A 19,252-nucleotide genomic window follows, 5' to 3' on the forward strand; every position below is an offset into this window, starting at 1 on the left:
CAGAGAGAAAGGTCAGGTTACTCACAAAGGTAACCCCATCAGACTAACAGCGGATCTCTCGGCAAAAACCCTACAAGCCAGAAGAGAGTAGGGGCCAATATTCAATATTCTTAAAGAAAACAATTTTCAACCCAGAATTTCATATCCAGCCAAACTAAGCTTCATAAGTGAAGGAGAAATAAAATACTTTACAGACAAGCAAATGCTGAGAGATTCTGTCATCACTAGGCCTGCCTTACAAGAGCTCCTGAAGGAAGCACTAAACATGGAAAAAAACAACCAGTACCAGCCACTGCAAAAACATGCCAAATTGTAAAGGCCATCGATGCTAGGAAGAAACTGCATCAATTAACAGGCAAAATAACCAGCGAACATCATAATGACAGGATCAAATTCACACATAACAATATTAACCCTAAATGTAAATGGGCTAAATGCCCCAGTTGAAAGACACAGACTGGCAAATTGGATAAAGATTCAAAACCCATCAGGGTGCTGTATTCAGGAGACCCATCTCACCTGCAGAGACACACATAGGCTCAAAATAAAGGGATGGAGGAAGATCTACCAAGCAAATGGAAAGCAAAAAGAAGCAGGGGTTGCAATCCTAGTCTCTGATAAAATAGACTTCAGATCAACAAAGATCAAAAGAGAGAAAGAAGGCCATTACATAATGGTAAACAGATCAATTCAACAAGAAGAGCTAACTATCCTAAATATATATGCACCCAATACAGGAGCACCCAGATTCATAAAGCAAGTCCTTAGAGACCTACAAAGAGACATAGACTCCCACACAATAATAATGGGAGACTTTAACACCACACTGTCAACATTGGACAGATCAACAAGACAGAAGGTTAACAAGGATATCCAGGACTTGAACTCAGCTCTGGACCAAGCGGACCTGATAGACACCTACAGAACTGTCCACCCAAAATCAACAGAATATACATTCTTCTCAGCACTACATTGCACATATTCTAAAATTGACCACAGAATTGGAAGTAAAGCACTCCTCAGCAAATGTAAAAGAACAGAAATCACAACAAACTGTCTCTCAGACCACAATGCAATCAAACTAGAACTAAGGATTAAGAAACTCATTCAAAACCACACAACTACATGGAAACTGAACAACCTGCTCCTGAATGACTATGGGGTAAAAAACGAAATGAAGGCAGAAATAAAGATGTTCTTTGAAACCAATGAGAACAAAGACACAACGTACCAGAATCCCTAGGACACATTTAAAGCAGTGTGTAGAGGGAAATTTATAGCGCTAAATGCTCACAAGAGAAAGCAGGAAAGATCTAAAATAGACACCCTATCACCACAATTAAAAGAACTAGAGAAGCAAGAGCAAACACATTCAAAAGCTAGCAGAAAGCAAGAAATAACTAAGATCAGAGCAGAACTGAAGGAGATAGAGACACAAAAAACCCTTCAAAAAATCAATGAATCCAGGAGCTGTTTTTTGGAAAAGATCTACAAAATTGACAGACTGCTAGCAAGACTGATAAAGAAGAAAAGAGAGAAGAATCAAATAGATGCAATAAAAAATGATAAAGGGGTATCACCACCGATCCTACAGACATACAAACTACCATTAGAGAATACTATGAACACCTCTACACAAATAAACTGGAAAATCTAGAAGAGACAGATAAATTACTGGATACATACACCCTCCCAAGACTAAACCAGGAAGAAGTTGAATCTCTGAATAGACCAATAACAGGCTCTGAAATTGAGGCAATAATTAATAGCCTACCAACCAAATAAAGTCCAGGACCAGATGGATTCACAGCCGAATTCTATCAGAGGTACAAAGAGGAGCTGGTACCATTCCTTCTGAAACTATTCCAATCAATAGAAAAACAGGAAATCCTCCCTAACTCATTTTATGAGGCCAGCATCATCCTGATACCAAAGCCTGGCAGAGATACACAAAAAAAATAGAATTTTAGACCAATATCCCTGATGAACATCGATGCAAAAATCCTCAATAACATACTGGCAAACTGCATCCAGCAGCACATCAAAAAAGCTTATCCACCATGATCAAGTCGGTTTCATCCCTGGGATGCAACACTGGTTCAACATGTGCAAATCAATAAACATAATCCATTACATAAACAGAACCAAAGACAAAAACCACATGATTATCTCAATAGATGCAGAAAAGGCCTTTGACAAAATTCAACAGTGCTTCACGCTAAAAACTCTCAATAAACTAGGTACTGATGGGACGTATCTCAAAATAATAAAAGCTATTTATGACAAACCCACAGCCAATATCATACTGAATGGACAAAAACTGGAAGCATTCCCTTTGAAAACCGGCACAAGACAAGGATGCCCTCTCTCACCACTCCTATTCAACACAGTGTTGGAAGTTCTGGCCAGGGCAATCAGGCAAGAGAAAGAAATAAAGGGTATTCAATTAGGAAAAGAGGAAGTCAAATTTTGCAGATGACATGATTGTATATTTAGAAAACCCCATCATCTCAGCCCAAAATCTCCTTAAGCTGATAAGCAACTTCAGCAAAGTCTCAGGATACAAAATCAATGCGCAAAAATCACAAGCATTCCTATACACCAATAACAAACAGAGAGCCAAACTGTGAGTGAACTCCCATTCACAACCGCTACAAAGAGAATAAAATACCTACGAATCCAACTTACAAGGGACGTGAAGGACCTCTTCAAGGAGAACTACAAACCACTGCTCAACGAAATAAAAGAGGGCACAAACAAATGGAAGAACATTCCATGCCCATGTATAGGAAGAATCAATATCATGAAAATGGCCATACTGCCCAAGGTAATTTATACATTCAATGCCATCCCCATCAAGCTACCAGTGACTTTCTACGCAGAATTGGAAAAAACTACGGTAAAGTTCATATGGAACCAAAAAAGAGCCTGCATTGCCAAGACAATCCTAAGCAAAAAGAACAAAGCTGGAGGCATCACACTACCTGAGTTCAAACTATACTACAAGGCTACAGTAACCAAACAGCATGGTACTGATACCAAAACAGATATTTAGACCAATGGAACAGAACAGAGGCCTCAGAAATAACACCACACATATCCAACCATCTGATCTTTGACAAACCTGACAAAAACAAGAAATGGGGAAAGGATTCCCTATTTAATAAATGGTGCTGGGAAAACCGGCTAGCCATATGTAGAAAGCTGAAACCGGATCCCTTCCTTACACCTTATACAAAAATTAATTCAAGATGGATTAAAGACTTAAATGTTAGACCTAAAATTATAAAAACCCTAGAAGAAAACCTAGGCAATACCATTCAGGACATAGGCATGGGCAAGGATTTCATGACTAAAACACCAAAAGCAGTAGCAACAAAAGCCAAAATAGACAAATGGGATCTAATTAAACTAAACAGCTTCTGCACGGCAAAAGAAACTACCATCGGAGTCACCAGGCAACTTACAGAATGGGAGAAAATTTTTGCAATTTACGCATCTGACAAAGGGCTAATATCCAGAATCTACAAAAGTCTCCAAACAAATTTACAAGAAAAAAACAAACCCATCAAAAAGTGGGCAAAGGATATGAACAGACACTTTTCAAAAGAAGACATTTATGCAGCCAAAAGATACATGAAAAAATGCTCATCATCACTGGTCATCAGAGAAATGCAAATCAAAACCACAATGAGATACCATCTCACGCCAGTTAGAATGGCAATCATTCAAAAGTCAGGAAACAACAGATGCTGGAGAGGATGTGGAGAAATAAGAAAGCTTTTACACTGTTGAAGGGAATGTAAATTAGTTCAACCATTGTGGAAGTCAGTGTAGCAATTCCTCAAGGATCTAGAAGTAGAAATACCATTTGACCCAGCCATCCCATTACTGGCTATATACCCAAAGGATTATAAATCATGCTACTATAAAGACACATGGACACGTATGTTTATTGTGGCATTATTCACAATAGCAAAGACTTGGAACCAACCCAAATGTCCATCAATGATAGACTAGATTAAGAAAATGTGGCCCATATACACCATGGAATACTATGCAGCCATAAAAGAGGATGAGTTCATGTCCTTTGCGGGGACATGGATGAAGCTGGAAACTATCATTCTGAGCAAACTATCGCAAGGACAGAAAACCAAACACTGCATGTTCTCACTCATAGGTGGGAACAGAACAATGAGAACCCTTGGACGCAGGGTGGGGAACATCACACAATGAGGGGTTGGGGGCTGGAGGAGGGATAGCATTAGGAGAAATACCTAATGTAAATGATGAGTTGATGGGTGCAGCAAACCAACATGGCACATGTATACTTAAGTATCAAACCTGCACGTTGTGCACTTGTACCCTAGAACTTAAAGTATAATAAAAAATAAAAAAAAACCTTCATACTGTAGGTCATGTTAATAAGCCTGCAGGCTGTAATCCTCTGTAAGAAATAAAGCTCCCCTTTTCTATATTTATAGATCTCATGATTTAAGTCAACACTATATATAACTTATATTTACATATGTATAAAATAAGTAAACATGTTTCATCCTGCTCTGTTCTACCTCTAAACTACTCTTAGATACACCATACATGTTTCTGACATATCTACTGTTGCTGTTCTAGAATAATGCTACCATTTATCCACATTTCCTTTTAAAAATCAGATGTGTACAAAATATCCAGCTAATAGAATACACACAGAATCCAGAATCCAGAACTGATTCATCAAAAAGTATTTTTAAAAAGGTAATCTCATTCCTCTTATGTTATTTTTATACTTATTATAAACCTCAAATATTGTAACAGTAACAGGGATTTTCAAACTGGAAGCTAACACTTCCTTCTGCATCACAGTTTTTCAGAAGGAGATATTTGACAGTAGTGATTTACTCTGAAGTGCAAATGATGCCATATAGCACAAGAGGATTATCTTCACAAACAGGTTTACCTTTAAAAAGAAAACTCATAGATGTAAAAACAAAATGTTAAAAAATTTTTCAAAAACCTTATAGATTGTAAAAAGAAAAACTAAAGTGCTTTTAAAACTTCTGAAGGAGGAGGAGGAGGAAAAGGAAGGAAGAAAGAAGGAAGGAAGGGAGGAGGAGGGGGAGGAAGAGGAGGACCACCAAGTAAATGTATCTGTGTCTAAGAAGGAACTTTCCTATATCTCTCAGATGTAGTAGGGGAAGGCTTCAGCTTAGGACGTAGAAAAGTGGAAAAGACCACTGTTTCTAACTCTCATAACAAACATTCATTTGCAAAATCACAGCTTAACACCCATCAAAGGGCAAACAACCCCAAAAATAACTCAAAGAGAGATAGAAGGCTAGCACTTGTTTACCTGGAACAGACAAGCAAAAAGGAATTCAGCTAAAGCTTGTGATGCATTGCTCTAAGATTAAAGGTTGGTTAGAGAGTACAGAACCCCCAGGAGCCAAAGCTACATGGGTATCATCACTCACTCACAGGCTCTTCTCCACAGATCTCACCAGGTGCTCAGAAGAAAGACGGGAGGCTGGCCTCATTCAGGGTACAGGTCTGGGGGAGGCAAAGAGCAGCCACCAAAACTCCCCTTTAACTCTTCCAAACAAAAGCTTTAAGTGGGAGGTAAAATGGGATAGCAAAGGCCATTTTCCTCAGGGCACAGCTAAAGACCCACTGCAGCTGGGGAAAGGGCACAGGAGAAAAAATCCTCTAACCCTGGAGGTGGGACAGGAATATATCTATTACAGAGACCTTAGAGATGGTGGTGGGGCAGGATCACTGAGAAGGGCAGATCTCTCCACTCCAGAGACACAGGCTGCCTAAGGCTGAGGCTGAACCAGAACAAGAATATCCTCCTTCCCTAACTCCCCAACATGCCCACCATGCTCCAAGTATAAAGTAACAAGTAACAGCACTCTACTCCTGGGGGAAGAGTGTGCGAAGAGAAGCCCTCTCTGAGGGGCAGGCACAAAGGAGAAACCTGAAGCTAATGGAGCAAACACCAAGAAAAAGCTTCTGGAAAAGCAGGCCTCACTCTAAACATAAGGTAACACCAAAGTAATTTGAAGTCTCTGAGGTACTGAGGGCAGTCATGGCGAGCAAAAACCCAAACCCAGATCAATTTCTGACTGAATTACCTGACACCTGCCCCCACCACAGCAGTACACCATGCATACACTAAAAGCCTAGCACAACAGAAAAGCCATGTCCAGTGGGTCTTCAGCTGTGCCCTGAGGAGGATGGGCTTTGCTATCCCATCTTACCTCCCACTTAAGGCACAAAACCTATTTATTTCAGTCTCTACCGTCTTCAAAAAATGTCTAGTTTTTAACAAGAAATTATGAGGCATAAAAAGAAACAAGAAAAAAAGACACACTGTCAAGTATGTAGAGACAAAGCAATCAAGAAAACCATATTCACATATAACTCAGGTGTTGGCATTATCAGACAAAAAATTTAAAATAATTGACTAATATGTTCTTAGACTCTAGTCAAAAAGGTGGCCAACATGCATGAGGAGATGGGGCATCTTAGCATATATATAAGATATAGGAAATTACCAAATGGATATGGTAGAAATGAAAAATATCATAACACAGATGAAGAGTACCTTTAAGAAGCTCACCAATATACTCAGCAAAACTGAGGGTGGGAGAGAATCAGTGAAACTGAAAATAGAAATTATATATACTGAAATGCAAAAGTAAAAAAGAATGGCAATAAAGAATAGAACATCTAAGACACGTGGGGCAATATCAAAAATTCTAACACATATGTAATAAAAATTACAGAAAGCGACGATAAAGAAGTTACAAAAGAAATATGTAAAGAGACAGCGAATGACTGAGAATTTTCCAAAATTAATGAAGACTCAAAACCAGACATCCAAGAACATTAGACAACACTAAGGATAAACAGAAACACACATATATACATAACACACATTGCACACACGTACTTTAACACATCATATTCAAACACCCCAAAACAAGAAATACAGAAAAAATATTAAAGACAGCCAGAGAAAACAAGACACACTAAATACAGAAAAATAAGGATAAGAATTATAGTGGACTTCTAGCCAGAATCTTTGCAAGCCAGAACGGATGAAAATGATGTGTTTAAAGTACGAAAGAAAGTAAAAACAATAAAAATACCTGTGAACCCATATTATACTTATTGATAATCTCTTTCAAAGATGAACAAAAAATGAAGTCTTTTTCAGACAAAAATCAGAGAACTGATTATTAGCAGACCTGTTCTACCAAAAATATTAAAGAAAAATTTTCTGGCAAAAAGATTACGATATGATACAAAAACATGGATCTCCACATATACACCCACACACACAAATGAAAAGTGCTGAAATGGTATTAATCAAGGCCAATGTAAAATTCATTTTTCCTTATATTTAATTCTTTTAAAATTAAAAGCAAATTAAAATTAAAATCTAAAGCAAAAGTAGTGACACATAGAGATAGAAGAAGGATGGTGACCAGAGGCCAGGAAGGGTAGTAGGCAGAAGCCAGGGCACCGGAGAGGTAGAGATGGTTAATGAATACAAAAAAATTATTAGAAAGAATGAGTAACTTAGTATTTGATAGCACAACAGGGTGACTAATGTCAAAATAACTGTAGATTTTAAAATAACTAAAAGAGTATAACTAAATTGTTTGTAACACAAAGGATAAATGCTTGAGGGGATGACTACCCCTTTTTCCATAGTGTAATTATTACACAATGCATGCCTGTATCAAAATATCTCATATATCCTATAAATATATACACCTCCTATGTACCCATTCAAATTAAAAAAATTCTTTAAAGGTAATGTACTGTGTGTTTCTAGCATATATAAAAATAAAATACATTTTAAAACTGTATAAAGGTTGGGAAGGGGGAACTGAGAGTACTCTGCTGGGAGATCCTTACAGTACATATGAAGCAGAATATTATTTGAATACAGACTATGATTAGAGACATATATTGTAAAAATTAGGGCATCACTAAAAAACAGTTTTAAGAGATATATATAATGAAGAAATAGGGGAGAAGACAGTCATTAACAGATACTCAACTTATCCAAAACAAAAAAAAGGCAAAAAGAAAGGAAAAGAAACAAAGAATAGTTGGAATAAACAGAAAATGGATGGTAAAATGACAGATTTTAATCCAAGCAGATAAGTAATTATATTAAATATAAATGGCATAAGCACATTAATTAAAAGAGACTGTCAATATATAGACTTGTCAACTTCATATATAAAGTAGCTTTTTTGGTTGGCAACCTATAGTTGTGTCTGCAAAAGCATTTTGAACATTTTACAAAATGCTAAAAAAAAAAAAAGTACAAAAGCATTTTGAATATTTTGAAGCATTTTAGAACATTTTACCCAACAAGAGCAGGCTATATATTCTTTCAAGTGCATGCAGGAGTGTTAATTTTAGAGTTTTAAAATTCCTAGCAATGCTATATCTATATGGTTTCTTATATGTGTATCTGCACTCAATCTGTTATACAATACGTTGTTTTGGTTGAAAATGAAGAAATCTGCTTCACATATGTATACGGTTAGAAAAGGGAGGAACCTAAGCTCTCTGAAAGGAAGGCCCCAAGAGTCCTTACATCATACTCAGAAAAGCTATTAGGAAATAAGCTGCATACAAAGTTAACAAGCTATTTATCTTCTCCACATTCTCAACACTCAGTGGGCAGAGAACTTTGTAACAAATACTAACTACACTGGTTAAAGAGCTAGTCAAGAAATAAACATTGTTAGTAAATATTCCAAAGTCAGTTAACCTACTGTGTGGAAATCACTGATGTACCTGGATTCACTGCAAACTAAATGATAATGTAAATATAATAAAGTAGAAAAGAACATAACATCCTAAGCTTCTAGTCTGAAGATCTGGGTTAAAACCTCAGTTCCTAATAATTTGCCCAAAAGACCATAAAGACTAAATAATACAAAGTACTGAACATGATTTGTAGACCCTAAAACAGTATATATTTATATATAAACATAAGAGAATCTGATAAGCACTAGGTTCTTCTTGTAGTTATATAAAGAATATTACCTTTCCTCATGAAGAGTTTGAGACTTCGCTTTGGGGAAAAAAATCTCTTTTTCTGGTTATATAAACAGACAGGATGAACCATAGTTTTTCAATTTTGCCAGAAAATATGGAAAGAATCAGAAGGGAAGGAAGGAGTGTGTGTGTGTGTAAAATAAAGCAACAGATCAAAATAAGGCATTTACTGTAGCAATACAGCTGTACAAAAAACAAAATATAATCATGATATACTAGAAAGTGCAGCTGTAAATACTATTTACATAGTAATAAATACAGTATTTATTTATAAATAAATACTGTATTTATTAATAAATACTATTTATTTATAAATAAATACTGTATTTATAAATAAATAAATAAATACTGTAAATACTATTTACATAGTAATAAATAAAGGACTCCAAATACTAGTCTAACCTAAAATCATTGTTACATGTAACAGAAGGACTGTGGAGAGAAAAGATGCACGTGTGTTGGGGAAAAGGGGCAACATAAGCTTTAGAAAAGCTGAAACTTTATTCTCCATAGCAGCAAATGAGTACAAGACAACTAAAACTTAAAAATCAAGAAATGGAAATTCACTTCCAGCATGACAGAATGAGGAAGTCAATAAATCCGCTTCTCAAAATACAATAAATATGGATCAAACTCAAAAATAACCATTTCAGTATTCTGTCCAAAGGCACACAACATAACAAACTGAGAACATCTATTCATGGAAACTACTGAACTCTGGTAAGAACAGCATGAGTCTGTGGCATTCTTGCCTAGAACTGCTCTCATTCCCCGCAACCCTCTCGGCAACGTATTTCAACCAAGGTAGGGCAAATCATAAAAATCAGCACCCTCACTGCAACTCCCAGAAGGAACTCAAAATGACCAAATGGAAAGTATGCCAGAAATGCAGGGTTGGTTTACAAAAGTCAATCAATGTAACTCACCATATTAACAGAGTAAGTGGACAAAGATCACATGATTATCTCCACAGATCATGGCAACAGAAAAGCATCTGGAAAAATCCAACACCATTTATGATAAAAAAAAATTAAAAAAAAAAAAAAAAACAACTCAACAAACTGGAAACACAAGAGAGGTTCCTCAGACCAACAAAGGGCATCTACAAAAAAAAAAATCTACAGTCAATATCATCCTTAATGGTGAATGCTTTCTCTTAAAATTGGGAATAAGGCATGGATGTTACTCCTCCTACTTCTATTCTCACTATCCTAGAAGCTGTAGCCAGTTTAATAAAGCAAAAGGAGGAAAAAAGGAAGGTGGATTGATTAAAGATAACTACTTTGGAAGGAATAAGCGAACATTTTTATTTGCAGAAGACATTATCATAATATATATGGAATCCCAAGGAATCTTGAGCATGCATGTGCACCAGCACATGCACACACACAAACTACTAGAATTAGTGAAGGAGGTTAGCAAGGTAGAATGATACAAGATCAATATATGAAAGACAACTTTATTTCTAACTACTAGCAACAAACAATCCAAAGACGAAATTAAAATAATTCCACCTAAAATAACGTAAAAAGGATAAAATACTTAGTAACAAATTTAACAACAGAAGTATAAGATTTGTGCAATTAAAACTGAAGAACATGGCTGAGAGAAATTATAAAAATATAAATAAATGGAGAAAAATCCATATTCACAAAATCAATGCTGTCAGGGTATTAATTCTCCCCAAACTGGCTTACAGTGTTAACTCAATCCCTATCAAAATTACAGCAGGGTTTTTATTTTTATTTTTTATTTTTTGTAGAAACAGGCTGAGTCCAAAATTTAAATGAAATGCAAAGGACTCTGAATAGCCAAAACAATTCTGAAAAAGAAGAAAGTCGAAAGACTGACTAACTATAAAGCAACATTAACATTAGTCAAGAAAGGCATGTTGGTATAAAGATAGGCACATAGTTCAATAGATCAGAATTGAGTCCAAAAATAAATCCTACATCACTGGTCAATGGATTTGCAAGAAAAGTGTCCAAACAATTCAACGGGAAAAGTCCAAAAATAGACCTCTCCATATATGGACAAGTGATTTTTCAACAGAAGTACAAAAAGATAATTTACAAAATATAGTCCTTCTAACAAATAGTGGAGGAATATTTGGATATCCACAGCAAAAAGATGCATTTAGACCCTTACACAAATAAAGACCAATAACCCTCATACACAATAAACAAAAATTAACTCAAAATGTATTATACACCTAAACACAAGAGATAAACCACAAACTTCTAGAAGAAAATATAAGAGAAAATCTTTATGGCCATGGGTTATGCAAAACGATCTTAGACATGATACTAACCAGACAAGACCAAAAAAACAGTTAAATCAGACTCTTAAAATTGAATGTTCTTGTGCTTCTTAAGGCACCACTAAGAAGCCACACACTGGGATAAAATATCTACAAACTGTTAAACAACAAAACAAAACAACTTATATCTCCAATACAGAACTCTTACAACAAAATATATTTTAAAAATAAACTTAATAGTAAGAAGTCAACAACCAAATTTTTAAAATAGACAATAAACTTGAACAAACATTTCACCAAAAAAGACACACGTCTAATAAGCAAATAAAAAGGTGCTCAAACTTCATCAGTAACTAGGGAAATGCAAATTAAAGCCACAAGATACTACTACATACCCACTAAAATGGCAATAATCAAAAGACAAAAGATGAGTGTTAGTGAGGATGCAGAGAAACTAGAACCCTCAGACGTTGCCGATGGGAATGTGAAATGGCACACCCACTTTAGAAAACAGTTTGGCAGTTTCTTAAAAATTTAGACACGTTTTTAAAAAAAAGTTTCATCCCAGTAAGGCCACTCCTAGGAATATTGTTACGGTAACTCTTAAAAATATAATCAAGAGAAATGAATATATGGCCATAGACAGACTTGTACACGCTGTTACAGTTTGGATTTTTGATCCCCCCAACCTCACACTGAAATCTGATTCCCAATGTTGGAGGTGGGGCCTAGCAGGAGGTGTTTGTGTTATGAGGGCATCCCTCATGAATGATCCCTCATGATCCCTCATGAATGGCCTGGTGTAGTACTCATGATAAGGAATAAGTTCTCCATTAGTTTCCAAAAGAGCTGGCTATTAAAAAGAGCATGGCACCTCTCCTCCAACTGGCTTCTTCATTCTCACCACATGATCTCTACTCACATCTGCTCCCGTTTGCTTTCCACCATAAGGAGAAGCAATCTGAGGTCCTCACTAGAAGCAAATGCTGGCACCATTGTTCTTGTACACTCTGCCGAACCACGAGCCAAATAAACCTCTTTTCTTTATAAATTACCCAGCCTCAGGTGTTCCTTTAGAGCAACAAATATGAACTAAGACACATGCATATTCATGGTATTATCCAAAAAGTCAAAAGTTGAAAAGATCCAAATATCCATTAACTGGTGAATGCATAAATAAAATGTGATGTAACAATACAATGGAATACCATTTAACAATTAAAGAGAAATGAATTACTAACACATTCTGCAGCCCGAATAAAACCTCAAAAACGTTATTCTAAGTAAAAGAAAACAGCAAAAGACTAGATGTTCTATGATTCCATTTACATGAAATGCTCAGAAAAGAGAAATTTTTAGACACAGCCAACAGATCAGTGGTTTCCTGGAGCTAGGGGAAAGGAATGAGAATTGTGTGCAAATGAATCCAGGGAAATTTTGGGAAGGATGGAAAAGTTCTAAAACTGACTGTGGTAATGATTGCACAACTCTATTAATTTACTTAAAAATCACTGAATTGGGCAAAAGATATGAAAAGACACTTTTCAAAAGACATTTATGCAGCCAACATGAAAAAGAGCTCATCATCACTGGTCATTAGAGAAATGCAAATTAAAACCACAATGAGATACAATCTCATGCCAGTTAAAATGGTGATTATTAAAAAATCAGGAAACAACAGATGCTGGCAAGGCCATGGAGAAATAGGAACGCTTTTACACTGTTGGGAGTGTAAATTAGTTCAACCATTGTGGAAGACAGTGTGGCAATTCCTCAAGGATCTAGAACCAGAAATACCATTTGACCAGCAATCTCATTACTGGGTATGTACCCAAAGGAATATAAATCATTCTGCCATAAAGACACATGCAAACATATGTTTATTGCAGCACTATTCACAACAGCAAAGACTTGGAACCAACCCAAATGCCCATCAGTGATAGACTGGATAAAGAAAATGTGGCACATATACACCATGGAATACTACACAGCCATAAAAAAGAAATGAGTTCATGTCCTTTGCAGGGACATGGAGGAATCTGGAAGCCATCATTCTCAGCAGACTAACACAGGAACAGAAAACCAAACACCTCATGTTCTCACTCTAAGTGGGAGTTGAACAATGAGAAGACATGGACACAGGAAGGGGAACATCACAAACCAGGGCCTGTCAGGGGGTGAGGGGCAAGGGGAGGGAGGGCATTAGGACAAATACCTAATGCACGCGGGGCTTAAAACCTGGATGATGGGTTGATAGGTGCAGCAAACCACCATGGCACATGTACACCTATGTAATAGACCTGCACGTTCTGCACATGTATCCCAAAACTTAAAGTAAAATAAAATAAAATAAATCATTGAATTTTCCCATAAGAGTGGGTGAATTTTATAGTATATACAATATATCCTAATAAAGCTACTTAAACAAAATCAAGGAATGGCAGTATATGATCATTATTTAAAATACAAAGGTAAATGCCCACATAAGTCAGCGGCAAGAACTGTTGGTAGAAAAGGATTAAAACAGGTCTTTATTTTACCAAAAAAGTATTTGCACAGTTACTTAAAACTGCATATAAAATAACCTGTATACAAAGATGTATCACTTTTATAAATATTAAAATACTTTAAAAAATATTCTGTACAAGCTAAAAAAAGGTTTGGGAGTACAAATATATATGAAAAACTAAAATTATGCTAGAGAATGAGCAAAAATTATCAAAATTCAACCTAATGGTTACCTATGGAGCAGGGAAATGGAAACATACCAGTGCTTCAGCGGTATTGATAATGTTCCATTTCTTAAATTGACCAGTGGGCTCACAGTTCATAGATGACTCATTATTATGCCTTTTAACTTATGTTTCAGGTATTCTTTGGTATGCATTAAATACATCATAATTAAAAAGTGGGAGAAAGTACTATTTTGAAAATTGTCTTCAAAGCTACAAATAATGGCTCTGTAAAATATAATCTATAACAAATCACAGTTCACTTATAGATCATAAAATGTAAATGATAAAATCTAAGAGGGTCCAAAAATTAATTACAGCTACCATTTATTCACCATCTATAATGCAAAACTTGCATACATTATCTCTAATCCTCCTTTCAACTCTACAAATATCCCTCATTTAAACCTAACAAACTGAGGCTCTGAGTTTTACTGCATGTGCTCAGAACTGCACAGCTTTTTAAGTGGGGAAGCCAAGATCACTAAGCATTATGCAAATACTCTTTCTCAGTCTGTTTCTAATAGTTACTCAACAACATTCAACAATAATGCTGCCTTGTTAATAATTACCTAATATTTTGATGTATTTGCATAATGCCTAGTGATTTGTGGAAGTACAAAATTCAGGACCAAGTTGGGGTTTTTTTTGTTGTTTTTCTTCTTTTTTTTTGAGGCAGGATCTCACTCTGTCGCCCAGGCTGGAGTGCAGTAGCACAATCTCGGCTCACTGCAACCTCTGCCTCCCGGGTTCAGGCGATTCTCCTGCCTCGAGCTGGGATTACAGAAACATGCCACGATACTCAGCTAATTTTTTGTATTTTTAGTAGAGATGGAGTTTCACCATGTTGGCCAGGCTGTTCTCAAACGCCTGACCTCATGTGATCCGCCAGCCTCTGCCTCCCAAAGTGCTGGGATTACAGGCATGAGCCACCATGCCCAGCCCCAAGTTACAATCTTTGTAAACTACATAAATAACAAAATGACAACTTCATGTTTAATCCTGATACCTAATAAACTTAACTTTTAAAAACACAGACATTTGAAACTTCACTATATAATTTTCCTTGAGATTTTTACAATGAGTTTACCTTATGAAGAACAAAGTCCTGTAAATATATCAATATAAGGAAATGCCAAAGATACATAACAGGAAGGTATAGTAATGATTATAAATACTTTAATTCAACTTTCCCCATAAAAAGTATTCCTCTCGAGGCTGGGCGCAGTGGCTCATGTCTGTAATCCCAGCACTTTGGGAGGCTGCAGTGGGCAGAGGCCAAGGTGGGCGGATCACCTGAGGTCAGCAGTTCGAGACCAGCCTGACCAAAATGGTTAAACCCTGTCTCTACTAAAAATACAAAATTAGCCAGGCATGGTGGTGCATGCCTGTAATCCCAGCTACCTGAGAGGCTGAGGCAGGAGAACTGCTTGAACCCAGGAGGCAGAGGTTGCAGTGAACCGAGATTAAGCCATTGCACTCCAGCCTGGGCAACAAGAGCAAAACTCCATCTCAAAAAAAAAAAAAGTATTCCTCTCATTTCTACTCTGCACAGTGAAAACCAGATTATTAATATATTTGTATATACTCTAAAAGACTGAGATGCAGCTAAGAACTCAGCCTAGGGATCAATAATGCCAGAAGTAAAAATGTTCCACCAAGCATTTTTATTTCAACTACCAAAATGGGGGAAAAAAAAAAGATACCAAGTGACTTCAGGAAATAAAAGGCACAAAGCTGGCTTTTAGTCATTTATTTTGGCTACATAAGTAACAGAAGGTTTAAAATCCAAATTCCCTAGTCTCAGGTCACTTTTTTGAAAAGTTTCATAAAGATATCCTCACTCCTACCAGCCAGCATCATCACAGATCGATAACATATTGGTAATGTGATGGAGGTCATTAGGCAGAGGTTAGATGTCAAAAAAAAAAAACAAAACAAAAACAAAACAAACAAACAAAAAACAGAAAAAGCCTTGTGAGCCACGCTTATATAACGAAGAAAATAACAGCAATAACTCAGATCATGCAAGGAGTAACTATGTTCCTTTCATTCCTCTCCAACCCATCTCTACAGGAGAAGCTCTCCCCGTCCCTTGTCAACCAATCTCCCATATTTCAATGTATCCAAAGGTTCTTTTCTCCTTTCCCTTCTCCCATCATTTCTTCCCTTCACTCCTCCTCTCATCATTTCTTCTCTTTATGCCATTTCTAAGTAACAATTTACTTCTTCATTGTCTGATACATTTTCTCTCCAAATTCTCTAATGTTCTCCCATCTCCTGTTCTCTTCTGTTTTTCCCTCATCTGTTTACAGATCTGGGTTTCTAACTCTGTGGGTGTGTGTGTGTGTGTGTGTGTGTGTGTGTGCGTGCGTGTGTTACACATTCTGGTTAACTAAAGAGATTTTAGGTTGCAATGGCAAAACATACTGAACACTTAAATGTGGGCCTCTAATTTCCCTAATATATCCTTTAAACAACACACGCATATATCCTAGTAATGTTACCCCTTATTCACGAGAGTTGAAATGGTTTGTTATTCACAAGAATTTACTCAAATAAAAATGAGTTAAAAAACTATTAAATATATGAACCCATATAGGACTATCATTTCAATCAGTATTTCCCAATACTTCTTAAAGCAATAGTTCAACAAAGTACTCCACAGAAAAATAATGGTTGCATGGTCAAGTCATAAGGCACAAATCATACTAGGTACTTAAAGAGTGTAAGAAATCCTGAAATGAAGAAACTTGCTTAACCTTATTATCCAGCTGTTCCCAAATTTACTAAGCTTATGAGCTCTTTTTTTTTCCCCCAGCACCTATTAATATCCCACAGAACATGCACTAAGGAAATGTTAACCCTAACCACTGATTAAAATATACTATGTAAAGCATTATACTTAACCTAGTAGCATAAATCGTTTTTAAAATGGTGCTGCCTTTGAAAAAACCTAAAATGGATTTATAAAGAAAATAATCCAAGTTGCTAGGTGCAAATGGCTCATTTTAAATATTGCATGTATATTTACCTTACTTAGGTTAATTTAAAAATTAAAACCGTAAGCACCAATTGGGATTTTGATTTGGGAGGTAGGGTGGGCAAAGAGCAAAATTTTCCTTAAAGTATAACATATGGAAGAGAATATTTTATAAATATTAACTTCTAAGACTGTTCTTATTTTTCCATCAATTTTCATGTTTGGTCTTTTATCAAATGGGAGAAAAAAATGGAATTTTATGACTTACAAAATCCAATGAATACACAGGCATGCTATATTGAACTTTCCTGAAGGTATGTTACACAACAATACAAGAATTTTTTAATGAAAATGCATCAATTTTCCCTTTAATGTATACTACGAATTATTTACTTCACAGGTTTTAAAGAGTGTATTTTAAAGTACACACATTTTACCTGAAAGCTCCATAAAGTGGTCTGTACCAACAGACAAATGAACAAGGAGTAAAAAGCAAGAACCACAGGATACTCAATCCAAAATCAACCGCTCTTGCAGAATCAACACAAAACCAAGCCAAGCATCCGAAGATATTTAGAAACAGTGTTACTGCATGGACTGTGGAATCAGAAAACAAAATAGAAAAAGAAAGATTTACATTCAATTTATGAATTCATCCAACAAAAAATTGTAAATAAAAAAATACTTCCTAAGAGCAAATGTATTCTACTCCATGTTTCCATTTATATTTTTCAAAACACTGTTGTATCTTACATATTTGATTTGAAAACAGAGTATACACAGGAAAGCGAGTCTTAATACATGTACTGTTTGGCAAAAATTCTGTTGGCCCTCTCCTCCTCACAGGCAATGATGTAGCTAAACCAGAGGCGCACTACCTTAAGGGCTTCTTCCCGAAAAGGAAACGTGATGTCTCTTGATCTGAAGCCCAAGAAGAAAAGCAGTGCCCGCCAGGAAAAGACCCAGGACTTAGGAGGAAAAACCATATCTTTACAGAATGGGGCTGCAGACTAAAAACTGGACTAAAAATACTAATACAGTAGCAATTTCTAGTGACTATATAGTCAATGTATAAGGATTGTTCATTCAACTTCATAGAGCTGTCCATTTGTAAAATCCTGAAAAAAACTTGCATTTTGGTAGAGGATTAAATTTATTAAGTCCCCTCCTCACTCCCCCACACAACATGATACATTTTAGCTACTGTGGCAGGCTTTTCTTTTGGTTAACACAAATAGATGTTGACAAATTCATCATATGCTGTTAATAACTGCTTTCCCTGACAGACCAAAGACAAAAAATCTGAGTAACACCTAACTATACCATGATCCTAAAGAACTACTTTGACCCATTGTAATTAATAACTGTTTCAAAGGATTTTTTAAAAATTTATTCACAGGCTGAATTTATTATAGTAAGTACATTCTTATATAAGCTAAAATGATGTTTAATGTAAATTATCAAATCAATAAAAATATGCCAACAAATTACTTGAATTAAAATTAACAAGTGGGAAAACCTATTGGATCTAGTTTTTTAAATCTCAAACTTTAAGATTTCTTTACAAATCAAATAAGTTAATAATTAATGAAACAGGATATACACACACATTCTGGGATGCCTAAATTTGCTCTTACCTAACCCACCAGATAAGTAAACAAGCTCTAGAGTTTTGTTTTTTGTTTTTTTTTAAAAAAGAGCTCCAGATAAAGTCACTTAGGTTGTAGTCATCTAATATTAAGCCAATCACTTAACCTCTGTAAGCTTCAATTTTTCAGCCATAGAAATGCAGGAGCTTTTCCCACTTTAAAATCCCATTCAATTCTATCACAAAAGAGACACTCTCACTCATTACTCTAGTCCCATTAGGATTTTTAACTCTCAGGAATGCTTGCTCATAATAAATTTACTCAAAACCCTTGGCCTCAAAATAAGGGTGGTTAAGATCTTAAAAAGAGAATTGAAAATATTGTGAAATAGAAAATTATTACTCTGCAGCATTAAATAGCATCCAGCTGCCTTAAAAAGTTTTAGACCTTAAGAACATTCTAACTTAAATTTCAATTTTCAAATTAGGTTATTTCCTAATCCACTGAAAGAAAGATAAAATATATGTATAATTACGCTTTAAAGTTCATGAAAATTATTCCAAGTATAGATGAAAATACAAAAATTAGCCAGGCGTGATGG

At 35.8% G+C, this 19,252-nt stretch overlaps 1 protein-coding gene across 1 annotated transcript in view; it reads right to left on the minus strand.

Annotated features, from left to right (window-relative positions):
• SCAMP1 (secretory carrier membrane protein 1) overlaps window positions 1-19,252 on the minus strand; it is a 121,042-nt gene that overhangs the window by 38,786 nt on the left and 63,004 nt on the right. Inside the window, exon 6 of the mRNA XM_004058654.4 lies at window positions 17,500-17,659. Within this exon, the coding sequence (XP_004058702.1) occupies window positions 17,500-17,659 (160 nt within the window). The remainder of the gene's footprint in view (window positions 1-17,499; window positions 17,660-19,252) is intronic.

Source organism: Gorilla gorilla, chromosome 19, assembly GCF_029281585.2.
Source record: "Gorilla gorilla gorilla isolate KB3781 chromosome 19, NHGRI_mGorGor1-v2.1_pri, whole genome shotgun sequence".
In the NCBI taxonomy this organism is placed as follows: Eukaryota; Metazoa; Chordata; class Mammalia; order Primates; family Hominidae; genus Gorilla; species Gorilla gorilla.